At 34.5% G+C, this 13,254-nt stretch overlaps 1 protein-coding gene across 13 annotated transcripts in view; it reads left to right on the top strand.

The window, feature by feature from the left end:
• The window catches only part of SUPT3H (SPT3 homolog, SAGA and STAGA complex component), a 516,593-nt gene that overhangs the window by 362,932 nt on the left and 140,407 nt on the right, over positions 1 to 13,254 (top strand). For all 13 annotated transcript variants that reach the window (XM_072733255.1, XM_072733191.1, XM_072733217.1 and 10 more), the window contains 3 exons: positions 2,392 to 2,478; positions 6,006 to 6,096; positions 10,125 to 10,264. In XM_072733255.1, the coding sequence (XP_072589356.1) occupies positions 2,392 to 2,478; positions 6,006 to 6,096; positions 10,125 to 10,264 (318 nt within the window). The remainder of the gene's footprint in view (positions 1 to 2,391; positions 2,479 to 6,005; positions 6,097 to 10,124; positions 10,265 to 13,254) is intronic.

Genomic DNA, 13,254 nt, shown 5'->3' with positions numbered 1-13,254 from the left:
TTAAGAAATTGAGGGGGTTTCTTAGAATAGGAGAATCAATTTTTTTTTAACACTGAAGTTATTAGGAGTATTTTGTGATTCTGGTTTCCTGGCACTAGAATTGTTTTCACATTAAAGGCACCAGTCCTGAGCTCAGCACTCTGTGGAACTGGACTGGCAAACTGCTAACATGTTTTTTAAGCATTTTAAGCTTTATATTGTTAAAGAGGTGTTTCTTTATTCTTTCTAGTAGGCATGGACAAAAATTTCTAGAAGGAAGCCAATGCTCAAGACACACTTTTAGAATGTGATCACTGTCATCGGCTGATAAGACTCCTCTCCCCATATGTTCGAGAAAAGGTCAGAGTTTGGGAGAGGTCAGCTTTGGAGCTTGAGGTGCACGTCAAAGCAGATAGGTTCAGTGAAGTAACACAGTAATAATGTTCAGTCTGAGGAATTATTTCTTGAAAGCCTTTCTAGCAGTGCCAGTGCTAGTAAGGGCACAAAGTTAGGTGAAGGAGATTAGTGCACCAGATAGATGAAAACTAGTTAAGTGTTCTCGCTAATTATGACAACCCACCATGACATAAATTCCAGATCCCTACAGTAGTCATATACTGATTTTCAAAGGTGTTTTAGAATGTCTACCTCTTCTATGTCTTTATTTTCCATTTTCTAATTTTTCCTAGTTAATGTGTTTGTTAAACTGACATTTTGGAGAGGATTATAGATACAGAACTTTTCAGGGATATATACTTCTCCTGATCCTTTCTTAAGGTAGATGAAATTACTTCTGTCTGTATAGTACTTTACAGTTGTCAGATCCTCACCATCCTTCGTGAAAGAAAATACAAAGTTACTTGACAGGGCTGCCTCCTGGTTCCCTGTATGTTCTCTCTAAGCGTCCACCCTTTTAAATGGATACTGAGCCCACATTCTTCTCCACACTGATTGTGTGTATTTTACACTGTGATAGAAATATTTTTATTTGGAAAAAAATATGTGTACACATATTTCCCTGACCATCTTCCAGTTTTTAGAAAAATATGTTCAAATTTTTCCTGCCGAAAACTTGTAGTTTCTGAGTAGGTACATCATCTTTTTAAAACCTTTCCCCCAAGATTTCTTTTTAAATGGTTCACAGTTAAATTTAAATTTCTATATTTAGGTAGAATTATGTTTATATACCAACCACCAGTATCCAGGAAATTCAGTGGTAAGGCTGACACATAGGGAGTTTATAGTCTATTTTGTAGTCTGTGTATTTAGACAAGGTTTGAAGCTTACTTAGCAAAATCGCTTAAACATTTGAGCAGAATTTCTTCAGTACAAATGCACTATTTGATTCCTTATAATTGTTAAGATAACAGTGTGTCACTTTTTAAAGATTAGTTCTTAGGAATATATTAGATTTATTCCTTTCAAAGAAGAATGCACTTAAGAATAGCCTTTATGTGTAAATATTTTTATAATATTGGATAGAGATGGTGTGGTACAATCACCATGGTTTGATCAAATTTGGAAGAAGTTACAGGCACATATTTGTAGTGTTTTCTCCAGCATCTTTTATTTTTTTCATCTGGACATATTTTATGTTCCTTCCAACTAATCAAAATAAGAAACCGATTTTGCCAGTGCCAAAAAAGAGAACTATCATTTTTCACATTCTTTCATTTTCCAGGTCATTTTCAAGTAAGATTGTGTTTCTGGGACTTCTGAATTCCAGAAAACTCTCAACTTTGTAGATATAAGGGCCCAGATGAACATTTCAGGGGGAATCTAACTTTTCATGCAGTATGTTTTGTGTTGTGCATTCCAGATACAGTTAACTTTTTGTGTGCATGTGATTAGTGTGGAAAGAAATTAATGCAGTCCAGTATTATGATTTATGGACTGAATCCTTTGCCCACTGAAGACTTGCCAAAACTAGAACTATTTTTTTTCCTTTGGATATTAGAAACAGCTACTGTTTTTGTTGATCTTTTAAAGTTCTGAATGGGCCTATTTCAAATCATACCAGCATGGGAGCTCAGATTAATAATATACTTATTCAAGTAGTGATACTGAGTGAAACCATTGCTCACATGGATATGAGGATAAAATTTCATAAAATTATTTTCAGGTGCATTAATGCATTTCTGGAAGCTGCACATGATTTTTCTTTTGCATGAAAGAAATCAAGGATTTCTGTTTATTGTATCAGTTACAGGTGGCCTTATAAGTTAATTTAATTGCATTTTTTTACTTTAAAACATAAGACATTTCACTTTTAAAAACAGTAATATGATTGCCAGATTATTCCCAAAGGTTTTTAACTCTTAGTATATTTATCTCTCTTGAGACATAATGACTGTAGTATATTTAATTTAGATTATTGAGGAGAAAAAAAACCTAAATTCTCTTTGTTATTAGTTACAGCAAGCTGCTGAAGTTTCTCAGCTTCGGGGAGCAAGAGTAATCTCTGCTGAAGATCTTCTGTTTTTGATGCGCAAAGATAAGGTAGTATAAAACAATTTCATTGTATTAACATGCCATGTTTGGTGCTTAATTACTCTTACATAAGGAACTGTATCCTTGTTATATAGCTTTCAAATTGGAATATGACTCTTAAACTGATATTTTAGTCTTCATAGTTTGCACAAAATGGTTTACTCCAAGATGATTGATACCTGTTTTACATGGGCCAAGGTGCTTACGTAGAGCTGTACTGACAACAAATTCTCACTTATCCTTCCATATCTATTTCAGCGTTTTCATTGCTACTTAATGTTTACTACATGTGTGCTTTGTTCTGATAAGTGGAATAGAACTGAGTGGCATATATATTTTTCTTCTAATTTTCCACAGGATTACAGGCTGTCCCCATGTTTATTTCAAGGTTTATTCTGTGACACCAATTTATAGGAAAAAAAATCAATCTAGATGACTATCTCAGTGGCAGAAACATAATGTCTAGAGTTTATATGGTCAGAGATCCACCTTTCTTACTCTTTGAACTCTAGTAATTAAAATATTTAAGCTGGTATTTACCTGTCTAATATTGTCCTAACTATCTTCCATGCATAGCTAGTTGAGAACATTTTACAGTATTCTACATGTAGTTAACAACAGTGTCCTCTAAAAGTTACATGCACAAAAACTAGCTGAGTAACGCACATGTTATGGTAGCTGCTATCCCAAGTGAGCAAGCAGTGCTTGATTTCTGATGGTCCATCTTTCATTTCTTCCTTGTTTTCCCCTGGCCTTTTCATTACACATACTCATTCCTCTTCCACCATTTTTTGTATGCTCGTGGCGGTTTTTTATCAGAAGACATCCAATTGACCTTTTGCATAACCTTGTTAACATCATTTCCAATATCCAGTTACTTTATATCTGTGAAACATTTTAGTTCTTATTGACTGAAGGTAGACTAAGTTTAGATCAAGTATTTTGTCTTCCTCCTACAGTGAGATTCAGAGACCTACACACCACACTATTAAATAGTAGCCAGTCTACTATTAAATTTTATAAATTCTTACTTCATTAACTTTTCGATCATATGAGGAATGTAAAGAAGAGAAAAGAAATGTCTTTACTATCAATAAGCTATAATCTAGCTTAAAAAGTTGAAGAAGCGAGGATCCCTGGGTGGCGCAGCGGTTTGGTGCCTGCCTTTGGCCCAGGACGCGATCCTGGAGACCCGGGATCGAATCCCACGTCGGGCTCCCATGGCATGGAGCCTGCTTCTCCCTCTGCCTATGTCTCTACCTCTCTTTCTCTCTCTGTGACTATCATAAATAAATTAAAAAAATTTTTAAAAAATATTAAAAAAAAAGTTGAAGAAGCAGAGTGTAAAGTTGGTGTGATTAGATGAGACTGAAAGATTTGTTAAAGTTGAGGTTTTTGCCTAGGATAAGACTCATGCAGTTGTATGTGGAATGGACCAAATGCAAAGGAACTGGCCAAGATGGCTGATTCAATAATCAAGGCAAAATGTGGTGAACATGATGGCCCTGGAAGTGGATAGGAAGGCAGAATTCAGAGACATAGTAGAGAGTGCAAACATGCAAGATTTGGCGACTTCATTATACTTAGAGGACCAAAGAGTAATTGACACTTTGCAGCAGTGGTGCTGTGAGGAAGGAGCTTGCTTTGGGCGGAAATGAGGATTTGGAGCCAAGGTCCTTTATGAAGGCAGTGGAGTTAGTATTATTACTTTATAGAATATGTCCAATCAACTTTCTTTTTCATGACAGAGTTAAAGAGGCTAACACATAGAACAGTCCACACTGACACGTTTTCCTGCCTTTTGGGAAAGTCAAGATTTAAAATCATAGTGAAGGGATCCCTGGGTGGCGCAGCGGTTTGGCTCCTGCCTTTGGCCCAGGGCGCGATCCTGGAGACCCGGGATCGAATCCCACGTCGGGCTCCCGGTGCATGGAGCCTGCTTCTCCCTCTGCCTGTGTCTCTGCCTCTCTCTCTCTCTCTCACTGTGTGCCTATCATAAATAAATAAAAATTAAAAAAAAATAAAATAAAATAAAATCGTAGTGAAACTATAGGAGTCTATATTGACTGACAATGCCAGCTCTTGTCCAAAAGGACTCTTAACCAGAATCCTTTCATCAGCTGAGAACATAACTGTAATATGGTAGCTGCCACAGTTCTCCTCTTTCTCTTCAAAATAATAATTATACTTATATGCTGACATGTTCCAAATAAAAATAAGTTGTTTACATAGGTGTAATATAAGACTAAATAAAATCTAAAGTATTGAATGAAATCAGGGCAAAGAGCAAAGAAGAGGAACAGAAGAACTATATACAGGTGCATGTTTTTTCTCTTCATAATTTCAGTTTATATTCAAGCAGTATTTATTGACTGTCTACTATATTGCACTAGGCACCTTCACTCATTCTTTCATTTATCTCTCCCAGTGGTTCTGTATGGTAGGTACATTTAAAATGATATATGATATTTAAAATCATAAAGAAACTGAAGTCTAAAGCTTATGTTCTACTTCTGGCCCTACTAAGCTCTAGTTGTAAGACTGTTTTTAGCCTGTTGCCCTGTATTTGAAAAGGAGATGATTTCTGTATTTCAGGGTTGATGAAATAAGAGGCATGTAAAAGAGCTTTGTAAAATATACTATATTTCAGCCATAATTAGGAATCTTAAACCTAAAGGTCAGGAACCAGTTATAATACAACCTAAGTGTAAGCACACAACAAATTACAAAGTGTTACCAGTTACCTTTAAAGTTAAGCAGTATTATGGTCTTCCTTTTTTAAAAAAAAATTTTATTTGTTCATCAGAGACACAGAGACACAGGTAGAGGAAGAAGCAGGCTCCATGCAGGGAGCCCGATGTGGAACTCAATCCCAGGTCTCCAGGATCACGCCCTGGGCTGAAGGCGCTAAACCGCTGGGCCACCCGGGGGTCCCAGGTCTTCTAATAAACCTACAGAAAACCATCAAGACCCAACTATCATTCATCAGCTTTGAGTCCCATGAAAACATATTTCTCAGATTATACAATGTTTTCCAGAAATATAAAACATAAACCAACTCTTCTAAATAAAAAAGATTTCCAGAGAATAAAAAATAATGGAAAGGAAACTTGCTTGGCTTTTTAAAGCAGTTGGTACCAAATCCTTGTCTAGATGTTTTAAATCACTTTAAAATCACTGTTTAATCACTTTGGTCTTGAATGTGTACAAAATTCCATCAAATTGGGAGAGTTCTCTTAGTATGGAGGGTGTGATGTTTATCACAATCTTCAGGAAGAATTTAAAACTTTTTATAAGACAAAAGAAACCAATTACTGTAATTCTGGATCATTTGGATACTTACAAATGAAAAAATGCTTTTAAAAATGCTTGTATTTTTGCTTTCATGTTTAATATGATGACATCTCTTATTCCACAGTATTATGCTAAGAATTGCTGTATTTTTCCGAGCAATCCCAGAATACAAGTTTATTATCATATTCTATAATCAGTAAAGTGAATGTATGTATAAGATTTCTTATTTTATATTTTAATAGAAAAAACTTAGAAGACTACTAAAGTACATGTTTTTCCGAGACTACAAATCCAAGATCGTCAAGGGCATAGATGAAGATGACCTTCTGGAAGGTAATCTAAACAAAACAGTAAAGTTAGAGCAATGTGACATGTGTGCACTGGGTGACACACTAATACAATGTCAGTGTGGACATTCCCATCACGGTAGAATGTATGTTTCTGTGAAATAATGTAGCTTAGAAATTACCCAAATATCTATTTAGTTGGCAGTTAAATCTTGTGATTTTCTATTACAAGGCTTCATAGTAATCTCTTATGTCAGTTCTTCTAATCATATGGCTTGTTTTATATCATAATGTCATGAAACTGAGAAAATACGTTGATTCAAAGCATAATTGATCTTAGCAAGCATAATTTTTCTGTAGTAGGTGTAGGAAGCCAGAACTGTTATTATATATCTCTGAAATTGACATATGGGCTTTTCTTAATTTATTATAGAAAGTATGTGATATTGCAGTATGATGTAAAGTCACCTCATTTTGGAATGTTATTACTGTGCTGTTTGACATCTTACCAACAGCCTAACGCAGAATAGAAAATTTTCCTTATCTGATTTTCCAGCTCAATTCCCATTTCATAATATTTAGAAAAAAATAATGTTGCAGTATTAAGCAGTGCTAATCCAAAAACAGAAATGTACTAAACAATACTGAGTCCAAATAAATACATATGTTTTAGAATAATTCATATTTTTCATTGAATATAGTCACTGCATAGAGGTTATCCATTGCTAATAAATACATTGATAAATAAACAAACTCTACTGGATTAAGAACTTCAGAGAACTGTTCAAAACTAACTGAAGAGTTAACAAATTTTGGAAGTAAATTTTTATTTACCTTCGACAAGTCACCAAGTGTAATAACCATGCAAGAAAGAAGGAAGGAGAGAAGAAAGGAAAGAAAAGAAAGGAAGAGAAAAAAAAATTTGTCCAATGTTTAGTCAGTGTTACCTATTTAATATTCCTGCAGTTTTCATAGAATAGAATTTCTAAAGAACAGTTCTCCAGATGAATTTAAACACTTCATTTTTGGAGAGCATAAAGAATACAGACTTGAATTTCAGTCAGTCTCGGTTCTCTGCTTTCTCTTTATGTGATCTTGAGGATCAGTTTTCTCATAAGTCAAAAATTATACCACTTACCATGGTGGAGTTCTCATGAGAATTTAACATAATGTATGAAAATCACCTGATATATCCCTGGCATTGAATAAACAATAGCTTTTAATACCAAATTTTGAACACCAAGAAGCCCAGAGTGGTGAGACTAGTATTCAATTGTACTAACACCATCATATCAGTCTGATGTCCTCTCCTCCTTATTTATTTCCAATCTCATCTATATTTTCATTTAAATTTTCTAGTTTTCTGTGCATATGAAGTTTTAAAATAGTTGATATATAACCTATAAGATAAAGTACTCCAGTAAAATATATCTAAGGCTAAGGTGGGACTTTGAGAATGGCCATAGAAGGATAACCTCTTACCCCAGTGAACCACATTTAACTGGTAAAAATCTTAAAAAGTAATGGTTTAAAATCTCCTGAAATTGTCCTAAGGGCATAGAGCAAATGGAGAAGTACATATTTAAGAAAATTCAAGTATTGAGGAGACCAGTTGCATGCTCACAGCTGTGCCCTCTGAAGAACAACTTCTGAAGCCACATACTGTGAGGGAAAAAGATTTTATTGAACCAGCCTAGCCAAATCACTAAACAAATAAACAACCAAATAAACAATCAATGACAACAAGCCATAGAAAGAAGAGGGAATTATTATTTAGAATTGCTGCAAGATAAAATGTCCATTTTCCACAACATTAACCACTGAATACCAGAGAAGCAAAAAAAATACATAAATAAAAATGTGTAATCCATAAAAAGGGAACAAAAAGCAGACAACACAGACTGCCTTTGAGGGGGCCCAGACGTTGGACTTAGCACACAAAAACTTCAAAGTAGCTACTATAAATGTGTTTAAAGAAAAAAGAAAACCATTTTTTTTTAAGGATCAAAAGGAAGGTAAGCTTACAGTATCTCACAAAACAAAATATCAATTAAAAGAAATTAAGGAATAAACTTGTCATGATGAGCACTGAATGTTGTGTGGAAATGTTGAATCACTATACCATACACCTAAAACTGATATTATATCCAGCCAAATTATCTTTTAAAAGTAAAGGCAAAATAAAATATATTCCCAGATAAACAAAAACTGGAGTGAATTTCTTGGTAGCAAATCCATGTAAAAAATATGAAAATAAGTTCTTCAGGCTCAAGCAAGTGGCACCAGACAATAATTTGATTCCATACACACACACACACACACACACAAACCCTAAAAACAAAAAAACAAACAAACAACAACAACAACAACAACAACAACAAAAAAGTACTTGTAAAAGTAATTATGCAGGTAAAATATAAGAGATGATATAATTGCATATTTTTCCTTTCTTGCCTTAACTGATTCTAAAAAACAATGTATAAAACAATATATAATTGTAAATGTTGAGTCTATAACATGTAGATATGTAATATATTTGACAGTAACAACATAAGTGAGGTGGGTAGTAACAAAGCCGTATTGGAGGAGGGAGTGACACAAGATGGCTGCTCATATTAAAGAAAGAAATGAAAAGAAGTAGAAATGGTAAATATAATGATTAATATAACCAATTCTATAAATATCTACTTTTTATCCTGTGAAAACACAAACTACTTAAACTGAATCTAGAAGAAATAGGAAGCCTGAGTAAGCCTCTATGAAGCCTCTAGGAAGCCTCTATGGCAAGTAAATTCCTTGAATTAGTAATTTTAAGACTTCCCCAAGGAAAAGCTCAGGCCTAAATGACTTCATGATAAATTCTACCAAATGTTTAAAGGACCATTAACACCAATCCTTTCCCAGCTCATTCTACAAGACTGGTATTATTCTCATGTGAAAACCAGAATAAGTCGTGAGGGAGGGGCATCTATGAATGAGATTAGTGCCCTTCCAAGAAGAGACACAGGAGAGCTTCCTTTTGCTCTCTCAGGTACTGGATAGCCTGCCAGTACCTGATCTTGGACTTTACATTGTGAGGAATATTTGTTTTTCAGCGATCCAGACTGCGATATATTTATATGTTTATTATAGTCTATAAACTGACCAAGATAGCCATGTAGGGAAAACCCACAGTAAACATTCCTACTTAATGGTGAAAGATTGGATGCTTTCACCCTAAGATATTTGGGTTTTCTTTATTTGGTATCTGCACATGTATTTTATAACTTAAAAAAATAATCTAGTTTTTTCTCCCTAATTCACACTGATATTTATGTATTAAGCTATTAATTACCTATTGCAATATTATACTCCTTCCTGACCTTTTGCAATAACTTTTTTAAAGTTATATTTTGCTTTTAAATAAGTATGATGGTTTTACCTCTTAAGAGAAAAAGAGTAAGATCTTGTCCCTTTACACTTGAAATGTATTGCCACAGCAAAATATGTCATATTCTCTCCTTTTAATTTCAGATCTCAATCTTGATGTTGTTTATGTCTATCTTTGTTTTTATTTATTTTCTTAATTAGGCTTCCTATAGCAGGATTCTTTCTCTAAATGTGAGAGAATTCCTTTCTCTTTTTTTTTTTCTTGGTAAGGAATTTTTTTAAAAAGATTTTATTTATTCATGAGAGACACAGAGAGGCAGAGACATAGGCAGAGGGAGAAGCAGGCTCCATGCAGGGAACCCAATGTGGGACTTGATCCTAGTACTGCAGGATCACGCCCTGAGCGAAAAGCAGGTGCTCCACCGCTGAGTCATCCAGGCGTCCTGTTAAGGAATTTTAATCTGTCCCTTCATACTTACTATGTTAATTGACAATTTAGTTTTTTGATACAAATAAATGATTTAACTCTGCATGGCTTATGCTTTTGTTTTGGAATCTTTGCAAAAGAATCTTTGCAAAAGATTCTCCCTTTAAAGATTATTTTGATAGAACTCTCAATTCTGAATTTCACATGCAGTATTCAATACTTGTAATGATTGGTGTTGGGTGCTAAGCATTTTTTTTCCTTTCCTTATGTTCATGAAGACAAATTGAGTGGCAGCAGTAATGCAAACAAAAGACAGAAAATCGCCCAAGATTTTCTCAACTCTATTGACCAAACAGGAGAACTCCTGGCAATGTTTGAAGATGATGAGATTGATGAAGTTAAACAAGAAAGAATGGAGGTACAGTATACTCTTCCCTCTTACAGTAATATAGCCAATGTACCACTTATGCCATTTGGTTCTGTTCTTAGGCTCTTTCATTGTTGTCTGAATTGCCCAGAACAGTGGTTGCATGTTCAAAGGCAGCATGGTATGGTGGAGTAGCCCAAAAGAAGATGTCTAACTCTGCTTTCACACATAAATAACTTTGGGAGACAATTTCAGTTGTCTGAGATTTCCCTAAGCTTCCTGCTCGTTCTAACTTTTACTCATATTATTTTATTCCAAACTTATTTTTTTGTTCCAGATCACCCCTGTTATCTTTGTGGGCAGAGGTAATTTTTCCCGTTTTTGCGTTGGCACATAACATGAAGAGCTGTCTTTCAGGCTATGAATGGACTTAGTAGATGAGGTGGTATCCAGGGCAATTACATGCTTCATAACCCTGTAACACAAAGGTAGTAACATGTGTTTGGATTTCCTGTATGTGTTTTCACGACAAATATGAAAATTGTGTGCCTTCTATTTGCCTAAGCTATCTATTCATAAAATTATTGTTTCCCTAGATATATATTCAAAAATAAAAATAATGACTGATTTTATTGGAGTGCTTTCCAAAATACAAAGCATTATTCTTATCACTCTTATTATTATACTTTTATATGTAAAAAAAAATCTCAATTTTTCCCATTCTCTTTAAATTGGGCAAGAGAGGTAATTCCCGAACTCCAAAAGATCATGCTAAGTGCCTGCTTTATCATAATCTCTATGCATGCTAAAAATATAATTATTTAATGTTAAATTCTGGAAGAAGTCCAATAGACATACATTATTTATAGACATACATTCTTTATAAACTTTAACAACCTTCTTTAAAGAATTAGTATACTTAGATCATAAACTGTGATCTAAAGGCAATGTCCTTTTTAGGTATCAATTACCTTAGAAATGTGTGGTTATCTTGGTTGGGGCAACTGCAAATGGTTTTATTTCAACTTCGCCGTGGGCCAAAATCATGCTAAGTTGTCCAAAGCAGATGATAAACATATACTTTTGATGTCATTATGGACTAAACAGGATATGATTATTTAGTGGCATGGTTTCATTTATGATGCATTATACAGAGAGCAAATATTGTTTATGCTTTTTTAAAAAACATTTTTATATTACACTAATGGGCATTAAGAAAGATTCATTAAGGAAGGACTCTACGTGAAACATTAATAAAATAGAAGAAGTAGCTTTTCAATTTTGATGGGAAAATCTCTGTCAACCAAGCCCACTGCCTGGAAGGGCATTCCACAGTCAAGGAGCAGAGAAGAAATGGAGCATGCTGTAACACTAAGCTCATAATAGTAGGCTACTGTAGGCTTAGAAAAATGATGAGTCAATAAGGTACAAGTTAAAATCAATAAAATATCTGGAAAGGCAGGAGAGGAAAATCTTGGGAACAGTTATATACCTCTTCCCTGTAGTAATATATTACATAGTGGTAATTAGGATAATAAAATATCAACAGTTGGTAAAAGTGGTAACAATGCAAGTCAGCTACATTTATAATAAAAATCAGATTGACAGTTCTTTAAGCTTCCTATCATAACTAAAATCTTCTCTAACCAAGCTAACAAAGAGCAGTTTTGAGATTGTACTCACCCAAATAACAGAGTTTAACTGAATAAAAAATGCTGAAGTTATGGACATAACTGTAGACAGTAGAAAGTAGAACCGTTAAGAGCATCAGCCTTGCCTGCTTCTAATTTGACAGGTTATACTTTCAAGCGTAAACCACAACTGCAGCAGTCCATATGAAACCACTTTGGACTCACAGACTGCAATCTCTGCTTTTAAAGCGCAGTGGAATAATCAGTCCTGGCATCACTCTGTGATTTCATTTTTCTCTAAGCATCACTTACTGTTGCAGAAATTTCATTTGCTACCTTCTTCCCAAGAATGTATGAAAATGGTAAAAAAAAAAAAAAAAGAAAGAAAGAAAGAAAGAAAGAAAGAAAGAAAGAAAGAAAATGGTATAGACCTACCAACAAAGCTTATTATTGTTTTGCTTTCTTTTTCTTCTCATTTAAATGTAATTTAGAAGAGAAAAAAATTTATGGACCTAAAAACTCACTTGAGATCCTAGCTTTTTCTTAAAGCATTGAGTCAACACACACAAAAAATGAGTTCTTTCCTCTTGTTTTAGGTGATTTCTGTGTGTGCCTGGCTTTGTGTTTTGCTCATAATTTACTTTATCAGTATTAAATATTATATGACTCGAGATAAAAAAAGTCTGGATTTTTACTTCCGTTTCTACTTGCTTGTCCTTCATCATGGCAGTGAACTAACTCTTACGCTTATTTTAGTTTCCATCCAGCACCAAATTTTTAACACTTGGGTATATGTATAGTAGAGATGATCCACTGTCTCTGAAGATCCTTCCAAATTATCAAATAAAGATTAAATAATGTTCAGAATTGCTTTTAAGGGGTTAGGAAGGAGAAGGGAATTTGGTAAGCATAATAAGGCATATAAATGATCACAACTCCTCTCAACTCCTCCACTTAACCTCCACCCCAGAATGACACAGGTGTGTTTTACTGTTGATCTGTTTCTTACTTTCTAAATTTTTTTTTTTTTTTTTTTACTTTCTAAATTTTTGAGCGTTAATAAATGTGGCTGTGTCAATCAAAGGCCAAGAGAGTGGTCACAAAAAGCTGCAGATAGCTTTGGGGCTTTGGATATTTTATTTTTAAATATTTTATTAATTTGTTTGAGCAAGAGAGAGAGAATGTGTGCACAAGAGCAGGAGGGGCAGAGAGAGAAACAGACTCCCTGCTGAGGGCGGAGCTTAACGCTAGGGGCTCGATCCCAGTACCCTGAAATCATGGCCCAAGCCGAAGTCAGACACATACCCTACCGAGCCAGAGAGGTACCCCAACTTTGGGTTTTCTTAACATAGTAACTATAGGCACTAACAGAAGAGCCTTGCCTAACACCCAGCTACTCTACTATAAAGG

This window comes from Vulpes vulpes, chromosome 1 (assembly GCF_048418805.1).
Source record: "Vulpes vulpes isolate BD-2025 chromosome 1, VulVul3, whole genome shotgun sequence".
NCBI classification, from domain to species: domain Eukaryota; kingdom Metazoa; phylum Chordata; class Mammalia; order Carnivora; family Canidae; genus Vulpes; species Vulpes vulpes.
The sequence above is the reverse complement of the archived record's forward strand: the minus strand, read 5'-3'. Positions and strand labels throughout refer to the sequence as shown.